Raw genomic sequence first — 19,143 nt, 5'->3', positions numbered from 1 at the left:
AAAATAACTCTTGCTGTAGTTATACGATGTTAGGTTCCATATTAGGAGCTACCACTCAGGAAAAAGATCTAGGCATCATAGTGGATAATGCTTTAAAATCGTTGGCTCAGTGTGCTGCAGCAGTCAAAAAAGCAAATAGAATGTTAGGAATTATTAGGAAGGGAATGGTTAATAGAAGGGAAAATGTCATAATGCCTCTGTATTGCTCCATGGTGAGACCGCACCTTGAATACTGTGTACAATTTTGGTCGCCGTATCTCAAAAAAGATATAGTTGCGATGGAGAAGGTACAGAGAAGGGCAACCAAAATGATAAAGGGGATGGAACTGCTCCCCTATGAGGAAAGGCTGAGAGATTAGGGCTGTTCAGCTTGGAGAAGAGACGGCTGAGGGGGGATATGATAGAGCTCTTTAAGATCATGAGAGGTCTTGAATGAGTAGATGTGACTCGGTTATTTACACTTTCGAATAATAGAAGGACAAGGGGGCATTCCATGAAGTTAGTAAGTAGCACATTTAAGACTAATCGGAGAAAATTCTTTTTCACTCAACGCATAATAAAGCTCTGGAATTTGTTGCCAGAGAAGGTGGTTAGTGCAGTTAGTGTAGCTGGGTTCAAAAAAGGTTTGGATAAGTTCTTGGAGGAGAAGTCCATTAATGGCTATTAATCAATTATACATAGGGAATAGCCACTGCTATTAATTGCATCAGTAGCATGGGTTTTTCTTAGTGTTTGGGAATTGCCAGGTTCTTGTGGCCTGGTTTTGGCCTCTGTTGGAAACAGGATGCTGGGCTTGATGGACCCTTGGTCTGACCCAGCATGGCAATTTCTTATGTTCTTACTGCCTCTTTATCTAGCCATTGTGCAAACACACCTTTAGTATTTTGTGCAATTTCCCATATCAAAAAAAAAGATATAGCTCACAAGGTCAGCCCCACGTCAGTGCATCCCTTCACTGAGGAACAGAATCATCGGTTTATTTTTATTTATTTAGATTTTATATTCCACTTTTCACAGCACTTCAAAGTGGATTACATTCAGGTACTGTAGATATTTTCCTATCCCTAGAGGGCTTACTATCTAAATGTGTACCTGAGGCAATGGAGGGTAAAGTGACTTGCCTGGTCTCCTGGTTCCTAGCCCGCTGCTCTAACCACTAGGCTACTCCTGATTTGTGGAAAGACTGCCATGGTGCATCGGTGGATGTTTTTGGTTTCAGATGCTATATCATGGACTGGGGCAGGCTGAATTTGACTCTCTTTGCTGTGGAGATTACCTGGGTTTGGAAGTTTTACTGCGGGGGGTGGGGTGGAGGGGGCGGGTTCTGTGAAGGGTTGCTGTTGGGAAAAGAGGGCAGGTCTTGGGGGTTCCCCCACTTGTCCTGGTTGGGTTTGCGGGGGGGGGGGGGGGATTGGAGGCTTGAATGGGTCATCCTATGGGTAAGCCTTGAGTGAGCACTAGGATGGTATTGTATGTGGGATTGAGGGGAGGTAAGAGGTGGGAGGATGGGGTGGGGGTGGTTTGTGGGGTATGCTGTGTTAGTTGGTTAGTTAGTTTTTATAAGAGTTTCTTGTCTGAGCTGTTTGGGCCACTAAAGTATGTTTTTTTTTTAATCATTTGCAGCTGTGCCCGGATCAAACAGGCAGCCTCTTTGATGCTATTATTGTACTGCTGCGTAAACCAGGCCCAAAGCCTATAGGCTTTGGGCCTGGCTAAGGTTTTGCAGATCAGACTTGAGCGCTGTATGGGGTCATTGATTGGGGTGGATCAGTCTGGCTTTATTAGTGGTCGTTCCTCAGTGAATAAATTCAAGACGATTGTTTGATATCATGGTCCTAGCTAACAGAGATATGATTCCCAGCGTGGTGATCAGTTTGGATGCAGGGAAGACCTTCAATCATCTTTGGTGGCCTTTTTTATTTGCCGTATTAGAGAAACTTGATTTTCCTGAGCAGTTTCGAGGCTGGGTGTGAGCTTTATAAAGTTATCCGAAGGCAAGGATTCTTACTGATGGGCACTTGACAGGCTTTTTCCCTATCAAGAAGAGAACTAGACAGGGCTGTCTGCTGTCACCACTGTTTTTTGATTTGGTCATTAAAACACTGACTGTGAAGTTGAAGAAGCACCCATATCTGCAGGGTTTTTGTGTAAGGGACAAGAGGCACTTGATTTCTCTCTATGCTGATGATGATCTTTTGTTCTTTGCTAATCTGGGAAGAGAAGGCCCAGTGTTGTTAGCAGAATTGGCGGCTTATGGGGCTATGGCGGGTTATAAAGTCAATTACCATAAATCAGTGATTTTTTCTAAAGGTATTTGTAAGCCAGAGAATATCCCGGGTTGTTTTGCTCCTTTCAAACAGGTAACGACTTTTATTAAATACTTGGGTATTCATGTACCCAGTAATATGGGCGATTTATATAGGGTGAATAATGCCCCGTGGTTACCAAAATAAAGCAGGACTTAAAAGACTGACAGGGACTTTATCTTTGCTGGGGAGGAGGGGTTAATGCATTAAAAATTAATATACTGCCCCGTTTATCTTATCTATTTCAACGTGTGCCACTTTTCCTTCCGTATGGTTTTTTTTGCCTATGCAAAAAGTGCATTGTTAGATTTCCTGTGGGAGGGGAGAACTGCGAGGGTCATTCTTCGTACCCTGTGCAGGCCCAAAGAATGGGGGGGGGGGGGGGGGGTTGGCATTTCCAAACCTTCAGGCATATATTTGTGTGACACATCTATCTGGCATTTTCACGTTGTTATACAGGGATCATACTTCGCAATGGCTTGCTATTGAGAGACATCTGGCAGAGGGTGTGGTACTCATGTCATTGCTTTCTTTGGCTCCTATGACCCTGGGAGGCAGGAGAGCAGCGTGTAACTGTCCCCTCATAGCTTGTATGGTTAAGACATGGTGAGCGATGTGTAAAGTGTTGGGGCATTATAGGCAGGGGGCCATTTGCCTTCTCTCCTCTCTGGAAAAATCCCGCTTTAACAATTTACTCATTTAGCTAGGCAGCTAAACAGTGGTGTGAGGTGGACCTACACTGCTTGGGACACCTTTATGAGAAGGATAGGTTGCAATTAGTTCTTGGAGGAGAAGTCCATTACCTGCTATTAATTAAGTTTACTTATAGAATAACCACTGCTATTATTAGCAATGGTAACATGGAATAGACTTGGTTTTTGGGTAATTGCCAGGTTCTTGTGGCCTGGATTGGCCACTGTTGGAAACAGGATGTTGGGCTTGATGGATCCTTGGTCTGACCCAGTATGGCATATTCTTATGTTCTTAATTCTTCTCTGAGTTTAGGAAGAATTTGAAAGCACTGATCTCACTCAGTCATATTATGAATATTTGAAATAGGAATTAGCTAAAAGGGAGAGTGAGGGATGGTGTTGGGTTTAAATTGGAGGAAAGCATGCTCAATGTTGGATCGAGTTATCATTCAGACATGCCTGGATAAAGAATCCACTTTGAAAGTGGAGAGGCAGTGAGTAGACAATCTGGGGATTTAAATAGGCATGAAAGATTGGAGAAGAATTTGGTACAGAGCACATAAATCTTCTCTTTGTGCAATGGCCAGCGCCATCTTGTGCTACTACCATGTGACAGGGGCTGATCAATGCCACCGGTAGCCCCTGTGGCATAGTAAGGGCAAAGGCTATTGGCGCCATTTTGAATACTGGCAGCCGATGGCCCGAGTGCAGGAGATCGCTCCCAGACCCCCGCTGGACCACCAGGGACTTTTGGCAAGACTTGGGCCAAAAGTCTTGCCAAAAGGGGAGGGGGGGGGTCAGGAGGGTGAGGAGTTGTAGTTAATTAAATTTAAAGGGTTGGGATGGGGAATGGGGACATAAAAACATTTTATGCCCTCCCCTAATTTGCTCCATAAGATGCACAGACACCCGGGAACAGAGCCGGTTTAGCACACCGTTTTTCTTTCTTTTTTTTAAATTTTCACGCTCTGAATCCTAGGTGCGTCTTATGGAGCGAAAAATATGGTATAAAGAACTATGTAAAAGAAAATCTCACATGCGTTCTGGCCCTCTCCTTGGAATGAATTTTCATCTCTATTTTAATGAATGGTGACATCTGATAGTGGATTGTAAGCAGCAATAATAAATCTTCAAAGAAGGCTCAAAATAGCATCTTGCCTGTTTTTTTTGGCTCTATTGCTTCCTCTCCGGGTTTTGTCCTGGATCAAATATGCCTGCAGGAGAATAGGTCAGCACAGTGTGGATTCATACTTGTTTCTTACTTATCCAGGGTCCTTAATTTACCTCAGAGTAATAGCTTGCATAGTTCAAACCGCTAAACAACAGGACTCTTAACAAAATTCCTTACTGGTAAGAACTGTTTGAAACAACTGGGATCATGAAGAATAGGTTGTGAATCAAAGTCGCCTGTACCATGACAAATGAAAAGCTTGGGCTTACCTATCTTGAAATGTGGCAGAGAGTGAACTCCGGGCCAAGTGTCCTCATTTGGGGTCCCAAGAATCTGTTAACAGGAAAGAAGGAGAAATTCAGCATCTTCATCTAGTGCATTCATGCAGTAAATGCAAAAAAGAATCTAGCTTATTCCTGATAAGATGAACAAATTATACTCTGCATCATGAGACAGACTAAAATTTGATCCCCTGACCTCGGTGTTGCTGTGTCCAATAAACTGTGATGCAGCATTTACAAAGTGAAAATCCTCCAACTTTTCAGTTTAATCGGGGAGTCAATTTATTCATTAATGTGCTTCCACACAAGACTGAATATGTACCATCACAATCATTTGGTTTAACAGATCTGGCTCTACCCAACCCACTTCTCTTCTCTTCCTCCCCTCTCACTCTCCCTCCCACCCACTCCCTTCTTCTGATCTTCCATGTTGTGCCAACAGTTTTTGGCAGATTTGAATGGTTTCCTACAACACAAATTCAGATAACATTCAAATGCAAGGAGAGGGCAATAACTCCCTTCATAGCAGTAAAGAATGCATATACATCGCTCAAGGAGACTTGGAGGATTTTGAAAGCAAACCGATGCGCTTTTCTTCAAAAAGCCTTGGTTAACTGGCTGACTACATGCACAAATAACCTTGTGTGAAGTTACATCTCCCCTTCTGAGGGTATAACTTATGAGCACATATTTTCATCCATACTTTTTTAAATCAAAAAGTATGTACATAAGTTCCAGCTCTATCTTCCCCACAATACATTTCTGCAGTTTGCACAAAAGTACATATGTAACAGGGCTACATGCACACTCTCAGGTGCATTATCGGAAATCACATTCCAGTAATGCATTAACCGGAAATCGACACCAATGATTCATGAAAATGCTGACACATTGAAATGCTTATTGATGAGCACTACATACATCGGCAACGGCTATTGAGGCATTCTTTTGTGAAACCATGCAGACACTACACTTCTGAAAAATTCACAGATAAGTTTTGAGACATCACGATGTGCCATGTGATTCAGATATGTTGTCTTCATAATTCAGAGAATAATAGAATATTGCTTTTATTTGCAATTGAAAAATACTAAAAAAATGTATTCACATTTACTAGTATCCTATGAGGACAATCTCACTGTTCATGGGATTCTGATAGACACGTTTGTCTTTCAATGACCAATGATTATAAATAAGGCAGAACAGTAAAGTAGTTTCACTATTGATGATGCCTAGAATGATGGTCATTTATAAATTTAAGCGCCTTTAATTTCAATAGATATTAGAGAGGTGAGGTGGTCTACACTTTGTCATAGATTTTTGGATGTTCGCGAGAATTTTGGATGTCCGCGGAGGTCTGTTGAATGTGAGAACTCACCCATGGTTCAGAACTTTCTTTAGGGTAAACTGGTGCTTAGTAGCCAGGATGTTAGAGACATGTATTATTGTTATCTTCTAAATGCTAAATCCTGCCAAATCTAATAAATAAGAGTCTATTTCTGAGGAGAACATGTTGTCTTTTTCCTGAGTTTAGGATTGTGAAGTAAGGTAGGAAGGCAACTGAAAGTATCCTGAGGCAGACAGGTCCCTGCACCCCTAAACTTGCTTACATGCCCTCGGGGAAACCCCAGTCAGTCAGATTTTCAGGATATCCACAATGAATATGTATGAGAAAAATGTGGATGCAATGGAGGCAGTGTATGCAAATTTCTCTCATGCATATTCATTGTGGATATCCTGAAATCGCTATTGGCTGGGGGTCCCTTGGGACAGTGTTAATTCTAAAGAAACACTGCAGCAATATATAATATAATATAAAACTTTAATGAGAGAAAGACAGAGACAAAGGGGATAGGGACAGAGACAGGGACCAGAACAAAGCACGAGGAAATAGTTTGTTCCGGGGAGCGACAGGTCCATTCAAATGTATAATCACGCAGTCACTCAAAGTTCCAGTAATGTGCATATCCTTTTATACCTTTCATACTGACCAATCATAACATATTCAAAGTGTTGTTTGTAGATAAGTGCAGCCCATTTCATTTGAGGATGCATTAGACCAATCAGCTAATGGGTCTGGGGTGTTGGTTGGCTGCATTCCAGCACGTAGTCAGAGTCCTCTGTTTCCTTAAATTCAAACTAGCATTCTTGAATACAGCAGAGATGAGGAACTTCAGAAAGTCAGTACATAATATAACATACAACAGGTTTGGGACACTCTGCCCTAGAGAAAAGGCAAGATAGAAGAGCTGTGTTAGAGACATTTAAATATCTCAAAAGTTTCCATGCACAGGAGGTGAGGGGTCATGGGATGAGAGTGAAAGGGGATAGACCCAGGAGCAATCTTAGGAAATATATCTTTACAGAGAGGGTAATGGATGTATGGAACAGCTTCCCAGTGAAGAAAGCATAGAGACATGTAAGTAGCAGTGCCAAGTTTAAAAAAAAATAAAAATTCTGATCCAATCCCTCACCTCACCCCGTTGAAACCAGTCTCAGTTCTTTGTGGCCTATCCTCCTCTCCCCTTGAGCCCCCAAATTAACAAAACATTTCGGGCCTATAAGACTGAAAACATCTCTTATCCTTCTTCCACCCTGCCCCCCCCCCCCCCCCCCCCGAATTGGTCAAATAAATAAAACTGAAGGCCCTTTCCAGAATGCCACTCTCCCCCCTCAACCCAACAAGACATAAAAGGGCAAAAATTACTGAAAAGCAGTCTGCTTGCAAAATTTTAAAATAGAGCATCTATTGTGGATTGGGCTGAGTGCAGGGGGCCACTGCTGAGCATGAAGAGGATTGGGAGGGAGATTACCAGAGATCACTTCTTAATTGGGTTGAGGAGTTCAGGAGACCATTGCTGATCAGGAGGAGTATTGGCTGACTGGGTGGTAAGAAAGTCTGGCAGACCCCTTCTGATCAGGGTGCAGGGAGAATGGAGAGGGAAGTCCGGCAGACCACTACTGATCAGGTGAAGGGCAGTATAGGAGGTTCCAGATACTTGTGAGGGGCAGATAGGGGTGACGGCTGCCACTTTGAGGTTTGGGAATGGGAGATTAGAACCTGCAAAGAGGCTGATCTACAAGGGGGGAGGGGGGCGGAGGAAAGTAGATAGTTGGGTTCTGGTATGCAGGGATAACTGGGTAGATTTGGGACAAAATTTCTTCACCTAGAGTAATGTGCCTTAGTTAAGTGACTAATCAAGTTGAAAATCAATAAGAGTGTATAGGGAAACAAATTTCTGTAATTTTGTTTTAGTTTCATTTTCCTAAGCACATGGTACATTATTTTAATGCATGCAAAATCTTTTAAAATGCAATAAAAAAATTTTTTTGAGTGCTACAACCATTTAGTGCATGCTAAACATTTTAGCGCGACCTAATCATTGTAATGTGTATTAGATGAAACAAATAAAAGGGCAGCCCTAAAATAAGGGCCAGGCACCTATCGGCCTTCCCTCAAACAAGCCCTTCCCCTATGGTTGCCCATATTTAGAGTGGCTAAATTTAGCTGCTTCAGGGGCCCATCTGGTTGTCTAACTCCTGAGGTTTGGCTGTTAGACCCTTTGAGAACTGACCTTTAAAACGTGAATATCCTGCAATGTCCAGAATGCAAGATTTCCATAGGAGGAAAACATATTAATGAAGAAGCTTGTTCAAAATATGCTATGGGATGTCTTCTGCATGCATTCATTAAGTCCATGAGGGCAGCATCTTCTTTAAAAACTATTTCTGTGGCTTTTCTAACAGCCATTTTGTGCATTCTGCTGCCTGAATGTGACTTCTTTTTCATTTTTTGGCACATTTCCCCTGTTTCTCTTACTGTATCATAGAATAAATTGCCCCTTTTATAATGCCTCTAATCAGTTCAAAGCAAAATTCCTGAGTCAATGCTGTGAACTTCCAGCACAGCAAAATTCAGAATTTGGAGCACCTACAAGGTTTTTAAAATAAAGTATATTTATAAGAATTGAGTTAGGATTATTGTAAGGAATTCATTTTAACAAAAGCCATAGTAAACAGCTGTAATTTACAGCTGTAAAAGGACTGTACAAAAATTACTTTGGAGGGCGTTTACTGTTTGTTAAAACCACATTTATTTATAATGATGACTTACTATAGTAAACTTGGGATTTTATTCTCAAACCCTGTATTAAGAGGCATGCATTCTGTTTCCTATAAACATTCAGCTGGGATGGGACATCACCACCACATTTTATTACTTACATACTGCAGCTGTGTAACGCTGTTAAAAACATTTGAATCAGATCTGCATTTACATGCTATACTTCCTAATGGCCACCAGAGGGAGACAACAGATTAGGAAAACTATTCCTTTTTCATTCATATGTCTGCAGCAAAGGAAATTTACCATGATCAGAATAGTTAAAAAAAAAAATAAAAAATTAAGATTTAAAACAAAACAAATCAGGGCACGCTTATCATTAAAATGTATTTTAGTGAAATTCAGAAAATAGGCCAGACAAACCAAAAACACCTTTTCTCTAGTGCTTCAAATCACTGGCACTGAGAGGGAATATAAAATAGGAGAAAAGTCCTCGGGTAATTATAAATGAAGGTTTATTGCCAGCCTCCAGACCTAGTTCCAACTGAGCTGGATGTTCGAAGAAGCAGGAGAAAAACTTCCAAATCAAAATATAGTATCTCTCTATTTCTATCTATATGTAGGGGTCCATACTCATAGGCAATGAGCCAGCTAACTTGTGAGTTATCTGGCTATATGCTGATTTCAGAATATTGTGGCCACTTAGCTGGATACATTTTAGCTGGATAGCATAGGGGCGTTCCAGGGCAGAGTTAGGATAGCTAGATAACTTACATAGCTAAACTCTAAACTGCCGTGGAGCAGTATTACAGTTAGCTGGACAAACTTATCCAACTAACTTTAAGATAGCCGGGGCTATTCAATGGTGCAGCCGTGCCACTGGATAACCTACCAAAGTTAAATGGGCAAGCTGATCTGCCTCAGTGTGCTAGCCGGACAGTGGTTGAAAAGGGACCCCCATGGTCTTCCTACTTTTGCCAGCTCAGATCATTTATTTATTTATTTATTTTATTTTTTATTTATTTAAAGTTTTTTCTATACCGACTTTCCAATAACAGAATTATTGATCAATTCGGTTTACATTTTGAACAATAACAGTGACAAGCAAATGTCTTACAGAGAACAGGAAGAATAACTTGGAAATGAATATATGGGGTTAAACAAAGAAATACAATATACATAGCCTAATATAGGCAGAGGCAGATAATTTCTGTGTGGGGTTGATTATAGCTTTTAAGACTGTCAGGAGGTTGGGAATTGCATTTTGTACTTTTGGGCTGCCAAGGAGTTAAAGTTGAAGAATTCTTTGGGGAATTCTTTGTGATGATCTATGGAGTTCTTTGTGTTGTTCTATGGGGTATTGAATAGGGGTTCAAAGAGTTTTTAGAATTGAACTTGTCTAGTTCTTGTGTAGTTCTCTTATAGGTTGTTGACAATAGCTGATGTTCTTATATAGTTCTCTTATGGTTTGATAGAAAATGATTTAAAGGGGGACCTTTGCAGAGAAGCTTGCGCTGTCTGATGTTATGGAAAAGCTTGGTGGAAGAGCCAAGTTTTAAGCCTTTTTTTTTTGAAAATAATAATAATAAATAATAATAAAATAATAATAAACATTTATTTGTTCTTTTCATTATTTCTTTACTTTCTCCATTTAGCTTTTAATATTTTCATTGAAAACAAGAATAAATTTGTCAAGAAACAGTACAGAAATAACACCAAAACCATTAGCCCTCAATTGTACGGAGAAGAACAAAAAAGAATTTAATGAAGTTCAGGAAATGTAACGATTACAATGTAAAGGCTGTAACATAAGGTCTAATCATGAAAGTTAGGCAGTGGCTGTGAGGACAGAGAAGTTGGCATCTGGACTGATAATCCTGAAGAGAGGGCTTTTTAATTGGGGGTGGAAGGGAATTAAGGTGGGAGCATCTTGGATATCAGAAGGTAAATCTCTTCCACCAAACGTTGGGTGCTGGAAGGGAGGAGGCACAGAAGCAAGGAGGTGGCCTGCTTAGTGCAATGGGTATCGAGGAATGCACGAGACTGGATCTGGGAGTGGAGGGACTAATAGAGTGCATAAGAGCAGAGAAATAAGGAGAGACCAGACTACGAATGCAGTTGTAAATGAAGATCAGAAGTTTGAATACTGATGTGAGATCACGGAAATTTTATGACTTGTCATAATCTATAGGCATGTATATATGCCAAATGCAGCCTTTTTCAGTAATAATTCTCATTGCATTGTTCTTGTTGTTTATATTCTTTCCTGTTTATTTAAAAAAAAACAAAAAAAAAAAAAAAAACTTCTTCTGACCTGATTTTTTTCTTTGTTGGCTCTTTTAGTTAGAGGTTATTTTGCCTCTGAATATTTTTTCTATGTCAATAATTAGAAAACCTGCCAGAGGGCATGGAATACAGACAGAAGCTGGGAAACAGGATTTCGGGTTTAGGTGGGTTCAGCTAGCATTAAAAAGTGAAAGTGAATCCAAGAAGAGACTGCAGACAATATTAAGTGGGGGATACAGACATGGAAAGAGATGGGTGAGAAAAGGATACAGAGATCCGGGAGTCATCTATGAATGAGCGAGTACCCAAAGGTAGAGATGAGAGGACTCGGACCATGGGTATAAGACAGGCATGAACAAGGGGGCTAAGAACAGAAACGTCTGGAATACCTACAGAAAGTGAGAATAGGTTTGAAGAGGAATTATACACTTGAGGAGAACCATTTTTAAAGTGATTTAAGCAGGTAAAAAGTGTTTTACCAGTTTCAGCTGTCTGAAAATTAGGGATGTGCAGAATTACAATTTTTGATTTTTTTTGTCTTGTTTTGCTTGAAAAATGTTTCATTTATTTTAGTTTCACTTCCTTTTTGGTTTCAAAAAATACTGCACACTATTTGCAAATAGTGGGCACTGTTTTCAGATACCTAAATAAAAAAAATGTAAAGAAAAGCAAAAAACCCGAGTAAGACTCTGGGAGCCTTCGGAGACCCACTGACCTCCCTCCCCCCCCCAAAAAAAAAAAAAAAAATCACACCAGCTGACCCTTTACCCCTATCATGTGAATGGGGTTACCGATGCTACTGGGTAGCCCTGTCACATGATAATGTTAAAGGGCCAGTGCCATTTTGGAAAATGGTATTTGCTGGGTCGGAGAGCAAAGGACTCACTCTGAGTCCCCACTAGATTACCAGACAAATTTGGTAAGTCTGGGGTAGTCGGGAGGATGGGAGCAAAAGAGAGAGGCTAGAGATTAAGGGAGATTAAGGGGGGACAAGTGAACAGGTTTTTTTTTTCACAACTATTACCTTTCTGGAGTAACTTTGTGTTACTAAAGCTCTGTTATTAAAGCTGGGAATTAGCAATCTGTTATTAGGGGTCTGTTGTTAAAGCTGAGAGATAGCAATCTGTTATTAATGGAGAATAGTAGTGGGTGGATCCTTGGACCAGTGGCAGGTGACCACGCCCTCGGGGGAGATCCCGAGGGACCACTGGTCAGGCTTAGTGTAGGAGACAGACATACATTAGTTCTTTTATTAGACAATATATTAAACCACCAGAGGTGGCAGTAGTGAGCTGGAAGCGCCGGGCTGGGCTGTTGTCCCTCAGGTACTGGAACAGCGATCCCAAGGTGGCTGAGCTGTAGAGAAACTAAGAAAGTGAGTAGATAGGATATGCAGAGTTCTGGAACAAGTCCTTGATGATAACACTCACACCATAGTCTCTTGAGGCAGCCCAGGAGTTGGAATGCAGTAGGCCCTCGAGGAGCGAGTACCTGGTTCCAGGGAAAGCTCTGAGAAATGGATGGAAACTCACTAATGTTGTAAGCAGCGATGACTTCTTAGCAGCAGTGGTATTTAGGAGCTGGTCCAGGACGTGGGCCCTCAAGGAGCGAGTACTGGTTCCGGACTGTGACCTGAAAAGAAAAAGAGAGAGCGAGGCCCCCGAGGAGCCTATAGTGAAGACCAAGGAGGCAGAGTAGCTAGGTTTGCGGAGAGCAAATCCCATCCACAGCGACCTGGAGGAAGCTAGGTAAACTTATTCCTTGCTAACTCGTCTTGTTAGCGAAAACTGAGACCTTAAATATCTGGAGCTGATGACGTCATCTCAGGGGGACGCCCCTGAGGTTTGCACCAATGCCGGTAGATCAGTCGGGCCGTGGAAAGATTAAATGATTGTTCTGCTTCAGTGTTTACTGAAGAGGATGTTGAGGAGATACCCGTATCAGAGGTTTTCATGGATGATGATTCAGATGGACTGAACCAAATCACGGTGAAGCTAGACGATGTGGTAGGCTTGATTGACTAACTGAAGAGTAGTAAATCACCTGGACCAGGATGGTATACACCCCAGAGTTATGAAGGAACTAAAAAATGAAATTTCAGACCTATTAGTAAAAATTTGTAACCTCTTATTAAAATCATCCATTGTACCTGAAGACTGAAGGATAGCAAATGTAACCCCAATATTTAAAAAGGGCTCTAGGGGCGATCTGGGAAACTACAGACCGGTTAGCCTGACTTCAGTGCCAGGAAAAATAGTGGAAAGTGTTCTAAACATCAAAATCACAGAACATATAGAAAGACATGGTTTAATGGAACAAAGTCAGTATGGCTTTACCCAGGGCAAGTCTTGCCTCACAAACCTGCTTCACTTTTTTGAAGGAGTTAATAAACATGTGGATAAAGGTGAACCGGTAGATGTAGTATACTTGGATTCTCAGAAGGCGTTTGACAAAGTTCCTCATGAGAGGCTTCTAGGAAAAGTAAAAAGTCATGGGGTAGGTGGTGATGTCCTTTCGTGGATTACAAACTGGCTAAAAGACAGGACACATGTTATGAATCGCCCTGCCCTCGGGTCCCCCCGCGAGCAGGCACTCACCGTTGCTGCCTTTCCTTCTCCCCAACACGGCTGTGCCGCCGGATGTCAGGCCTTCAATGCGGCCGGAGCCGCGGACTTGAGTTCCTCCTGCGGCCCGGAGGCCGCCCCTGGTTGTAGTTTTCACCGTGGCCAGAACCGCGGACTTTCGGCATTCTCATGCGGCACGGAGCCGCCACTGATATCTTCTCTTCACGGAGTGAAGGCCACATCCCCGGGCCGGAGTGGCGGCTGGAGGTGCCCCCGGGGTCTCCTGCGGCGGCAGGGGCCGCTGCCATCATCGGGCCTGCTCCTCAAGCCCAGCCCTGCGTCTCTGGCTCTGTGCGTCGGTGCAGGCTACTGTCAGTGGTCCTGCACAGCTTCCTGCTCTCTCTTAGGCGCTGGCACCCGCCTCTCTTCAAGATTTAAAGGGCCAGCCACAGGAAGTGTGGCTGACCCCACCTAGGGAGTGGACTTCCTGCCCAGCCCTATAAAAGGGCTGCTCTGTCTTTCAGTCTTTGCCTTGCATCGGAGATACTTCTCTCTGGAGGCTCCTGCCTGCCAGAGCTCCATCAGGTCATCTTCGTCTTCTCCATGGAGTTCTTCGTCTCTTCTCGTCATGTCATGTCATGCCATGTCTTCGTTACCTGAGGTCCCCGTCCAGGTGTCCTGGTGTCTTGTCGTGATTTTCTGCTTCCTGATGTTCCAAGTTCCTTGATGTCCTGCTCCTGTGTCTTCATCTTCAGCGCTCCTGAGCCTTCTGGTTCTGTAGGCCAATGGTCCCTCGGATGATGTCTTGCCCAAGCGTGGACTAGCCTGCAGGTGGACTGGTGACCTGTGCTCCTGAGCAGTCATGTCCTGCCAGCCGCTGGTGGAGCTTCGGACGACATCGGCTCCGTCGTTGGAGTTCTGCTTCGACTAGATCCTTCCCTATGCTCGTCCTGTTCTCAGTGTGGTCCGTGACCAGCCTCCTCAGGCTGTGTAGGGTGCGCAGTGGGACAGGGTGGTCCGCGACTCAGTTCCGTGGGTGAACTGAGTAGGGCGCCCTGAGAGACAGGGCCAATGTCCTTCCACCCAGCTTCTCGTCTCGTCTGGACTTCGTCAAGTTCCTCGTCTCATCCTGGATACCGTTGCATCACTCTTGGTATCATGTCAACGTCTTGTTCCTGATGTCGTCGCATCGACCCTGGTCCGGGATGCTGTTGCATCAACCATTGGTCTGTGATGTCTTCGCATCAGCCTTGGTGTCATGTCTTCGTCCGCGATGCCATTGCATCGACTCTGGTGTCATGTCTTCAGCTACCTTGGTGTCTTGTTAAGTGTCAGCCTTCGTCTCTGATGCCGTCTGCATCAGCCTTGGTGTCAAGTCCTCGTCCACGATGCCGTTGCATCGATCCTGCTGTCATGTCTTCGTGTCAAAGCCCATCTGCCCTCGACCTCAGGCCAGGCCTGCTGCTCCATGCCTATCCAAGCGGAAGGTCCAAAAGGGCTCGGAATGGTCGGAGGACCATTCACTTTCCAACATCTTGCTGTTGTTGGCCTTGGGAGCTTGCCGGACTGGCAGAGGGTAAGACCGTTTGCCATAGTGGATCACGCCGTCAACCCTCGGTTCGGTCCTGGATCCGTCTGGGGTTGGGCTGAGGCCCATGGACACACGAAAATACCCCCATTATGTAACAAAACAAAGAGTAGGATTAAATGGACAATTTTCTCAGTGGAAGGGAGTGGGCAGCGGAGTGCCTCAAGGATCTGTATTGGGACCCGTACTTTTCAATATATTTCTAAATGATCTGGAAAGAAATACAACGAGTGAGGTAATCAAATTTGCAGATGATACAAAATTGTTCAGAGTAGTTAAATCACTAGCAGATTGTGATAAACTGCAGGAAGACCTTCTGAGACTAAAAAATTGGGCATCCAATGGCAGATGAAATTTAATGTGGATAAGTGCAAGGTGATGCATATAGGGAAAAATACCCCATGCTATAGTTGCACAGTGTTAGGTTCCATATTAGGAGCTACCACCCAAGAAAGAGATCTAGGCGTCATAGTGGATAACACATTGAAATAGTCGGTTCAGTATGCTACGGCAATCAAAAAAGCAAACAGAATGTTGGGAATTATTAGAAAGAGAATGGTGAATAAAACGGAAAATGTCATAATGCCTCTGTATCGCTCCATGGTGAGACCTCACCTTGAATAGTGTGTACAATTCTGGTCGCCGCATCTCAAAAAAGATATAGTTGCAATGGAGAAGGTACAGAGAAGGGCGAGCAAAATGATAAGGGGAATGGAACAGCTCCCCTATGAGGAAAGACTAAAGAGGTTAGGACTTTTCAGCTTGGAGAAGAGACGGCTGAGGGGGGATATGATAGAGGTGTTTAAAATCATGAGAGGTCTAAAATGCGTAAATGTGAATCGGTTATTTACTCTTTCAGTTAATAGAGGGACTAGGGGGCACTCTATGAAGTTAGCATGGGGCACATTTAAAACTAATTGAAGAAAGTTCTTTGTCCCTCAATACACAATTAAACTCTGGAATTTGTTGCCAGAGGATGTGGTTAGTGCAGTTAGTGTAGCTGTGTTTAAGAAAGGATTGGATAAGTTCTTGGAGAAGTCCATTACCTGCTATTAATTAAGCTGATTTATAGAATAGCCACTGATATTATTAGCAACAGTAGCATGGGATAGACTTAGTTTTTGGGTACTTGCCAGGTTCTTATGGCCTGGATTGGCCACTGTTGGAAACAGGATGCTGGGCTTGATGGACCCTTGGTCTGACCCAGTATGGCATGTTCTTATGCTCATACTCTGTCACAGGCTCAGTCATTCACACACGCTCTTATGCGCTCTCTCACACATGCTCAATCATATACACATACACCCTTGTTCATTCTCTCATGCTCAACTATACACAAACATACATATGTCATTCATTCTCTTTCATATACTCTGTCACTCACACACACACACACACGCTCAGTCATACACACACACATAGGCTCTCGCTCTGACATGCTCATACCTCTCTCACACATCCTCAATCACACACACACACTCTCTCATAGACTCTCTTTCTCATCTAGCCCCCAGGTATGGTAAAGCACAGGGAGGGAGGACAATGCTTCTTGCATCATTCGGGTCACACTGCTGCTGCTCATTGCTGCTCCTTGAGGCCCTGCTGGCTGAACTACGTTTCACTACTGGGAAGAGAAAGGGAGGAAAAGACCTATGCCTTTTGCAGCCCTGGGGGCCATGCTGCTCTGCACTATCGGAGCGAGGAGGCGGGGGGAGAAGGAGGCCAGTGTTTTTTGCTGCCCTATGGACAGTACTGATCTTCATTGCTGGGGCAGAGCAGAGAGGAGTCAGGAGTGTGTGCTGCACTGTTCTTCATTGGAGTTTTCAAAGATCCACAGCTTGCGTTGCTATTTACAGCTAGGGTGAGGGGAGGGAGCAGGAGGCTGGAGGCTGATAGCTTTTGCATGATTGTGCCCCTAGTGGATGGTGCAAATGGCTGAGGCCACATCGGCCATAGGCTAGCTACGGCTCTCGCCAGTCTGAAATGAAATTAAAAGGGATGGACAGTTAAGGGTCCCTTGATAAGAAATCTTGAGAACCTTAGGAAAAAAGGGAAGGCGAGTAATGGGCCAATAATTTTAAACTGAAGGACCTAGGGAGTAGCTATTCCACAATAAATATCTTACATATTGCTAAGACTGAGATTATTGTTCTCAGCAAATTTTCTATCCATAAGATTTCAATATCTTTCAGATCTGATACCCTCAGCATTCCAGTCAACAAGAAAGTAATCTGGGCATGGCAACAGATAGCAGCATGTCTCTGACACCTCATATTAAAGTTGTCATAAAATTTGTATTCTAGAAATTACATATGGTTAGACAATTGTGCCCTTTCTTAGAACCTGAGGCATTTCGGACTATTCTTCAGATGCTAGTTACGAGTGGGTTTGACTATGGTAATGTACTCTATTTGGGTTTCCTTGCGAATGCCTTACCATCCATTACAACTCATGCAGAATGCTGCTCCATGGATATTAACTGAAATTCCTTTGCGCAATCATATTACCCCTCTTATCTGCCTCCTTACACTGGCAGCCCATCGCTTTAAGGGCTCATTTTAAAATAGCCGCTCTAATCCATCGAATCATGCATGAGAATGATGACTGTTGGATTAACACCCTAGTGAGGGTTTATAAACCTCCTCCATCTCTAAGGTCTGAGGGCAACATTCTACTGGACTTACCCTCAATTAACCTTGCCCAGCTGGACATTACTGGAAATCGGGACTTTTCGGTTGCTGGTCCACATATTTGGAACTCATTGCCAAACTCTATTCAATCTACTGAACGTGTAAAACTTTCAAGGTGGCCTTCAAAACCTTTCTGCCCAGGCAATCTTATAACTCTGTTTATCGCAGTTCATTTGAACTATCTCATGTGCACAGGAGGCTTAGGTTAAGGATAGACTGCTGTAATTTGTCTTAAATCTTGTGAATGTATGCAGGCTCTGCTTTATGCTTTTATGGATGTCGATCTGTAATTCGCCTCAAACTACTTTGTGATGAGCGCGAACAACACATTTTAATAAATTCAAATTAAAATAAGATTGATTACAGTAGCTTTGAAGATGTCAGGAAGAGTTAAGGAGAAGCAGGGAACAGAAAGTCAAAGTTAGAAGATTTAGAGGCAGTGAAAAAATGAGAAGCATCTTGGAGAGAAAGAAGAAAAAGTGGACACCATTGAATATGGTGAGACTGGCTGTGGTCAAGGTGAAGACAGAGAAGAGGGGGAAATGGAAGAACAGGTAGATGAGATTGCATCAAGAAAATAATGAAGGAAGGTTGAAAGAGAAGTATATGTGCTATACGGTTTTGTTTTTACTTTTTTTTTTTTTAGCCACACAATCTTCCTCTTACTACTCAGGCTTCCAGCCCATTTAGGAACTTGCTACAAGCTTGCTCGCTGCCTTTCCTGACAAGGGGTCCAAGGCTCAGCTGCACATTGCATTGCCAGAACCCCATGGAAACTGATGTTTTGCAACACCACATATCCTTGCTAACACTAGAATCCAAGGAAAATCTCAAAATAAGTCCAGTTGTGCTGATTGTTTCAATCTGAGAAAGTGAACTGGTCAATATGAAAAAAAGGGAAGATGACTCGAAAGGAATGTTGGGAAGGGAGACAGTGCAGCTAACTCAAACTACAGACATTGCTAGCAGATATTTGTTCAAAGCCACTTCCCACTCCCCGTACAAAAGCCCTCCCACATAGTTTGAACCAATTCATCGTAAGTGACTCAGATCAGCTGAGAATACTGAATTCACATTCCTCTCAATACCCTAAGAAATAGATCAGTGAGCAAAAGACAGGTGAGATGTGGGCTCAGTGACTCTCCCATGGCTGCCCTGACACAGTTATGACCATCCCTGACACTCTCCATAGGAAATGGAGCCCAGTTTAGAGAGGAAAAAATGGAAATGTGTTGATATCATCACCTCTTCACAGAAACATAGATGATGTCATCAGAAAAGGATGACTTGGATCACCCAGTCTGCATATTTGTGCCTGCCTACTGTGTTGTCACAGGGCTTGCCACATTAGAGGAGAAGCCTAAGTATGCTGAATGTCTTGCCATTATGAGTAACTGTGGGGTCCTGTGATACGTGCTGGCTCCTCTTCCTCTAATGTATATAAATACAAAGAACCCCAATTTTATATGAGTCAAGATGAAAAAAATATATAGACAGATACA

The 19,143-nt window shown here is 43.0% G+C and overlaps 1 protein-coding gene across 2 annotated transcripts in view; it reads right to left on the bottom strand.

Annotated features, from left to right (window-relative positions):
* Nucleotides 1–19,143, bottom strand: part of CDK14 (cyclin dependent kinase 14) — a 1,214,920-nt gene that overhangs the window by 420,030 nt on the left and 775,747 nt on the right. For both annotated transcript variants that reach the window (XM_029588836.1, XM_029588837.1), the window contains exon 11: nucleotides 4,439–4,502. In XM_029588836.1, the coding sequence (XP_029444696.1) occupies nucleotides 4,439–4,502 (64 nt within the window). The remainder of the gene's footprint in view (nucleotides 1–4,438; nucleotides 4,503–19,143) is intronic.

This window comes from Rhinatrema bivittatum, chromosome 2 (assembly GCF_901001135.1).
Source record: "Rhinatrema bivittatum chromosome 2, aRhiBiv1.1, whole genome shotgun sequence".
Lineage (NCBI taxonomy): Eukaryota > Metazoa > Chordata > Amphibia > Gymnophiona > Rhinatrematidae > Rhinatrema > Rhinatrema bivittatum.
This window is presented reverse-complemented; position numbering and strand designations above follow the sequence as displayed.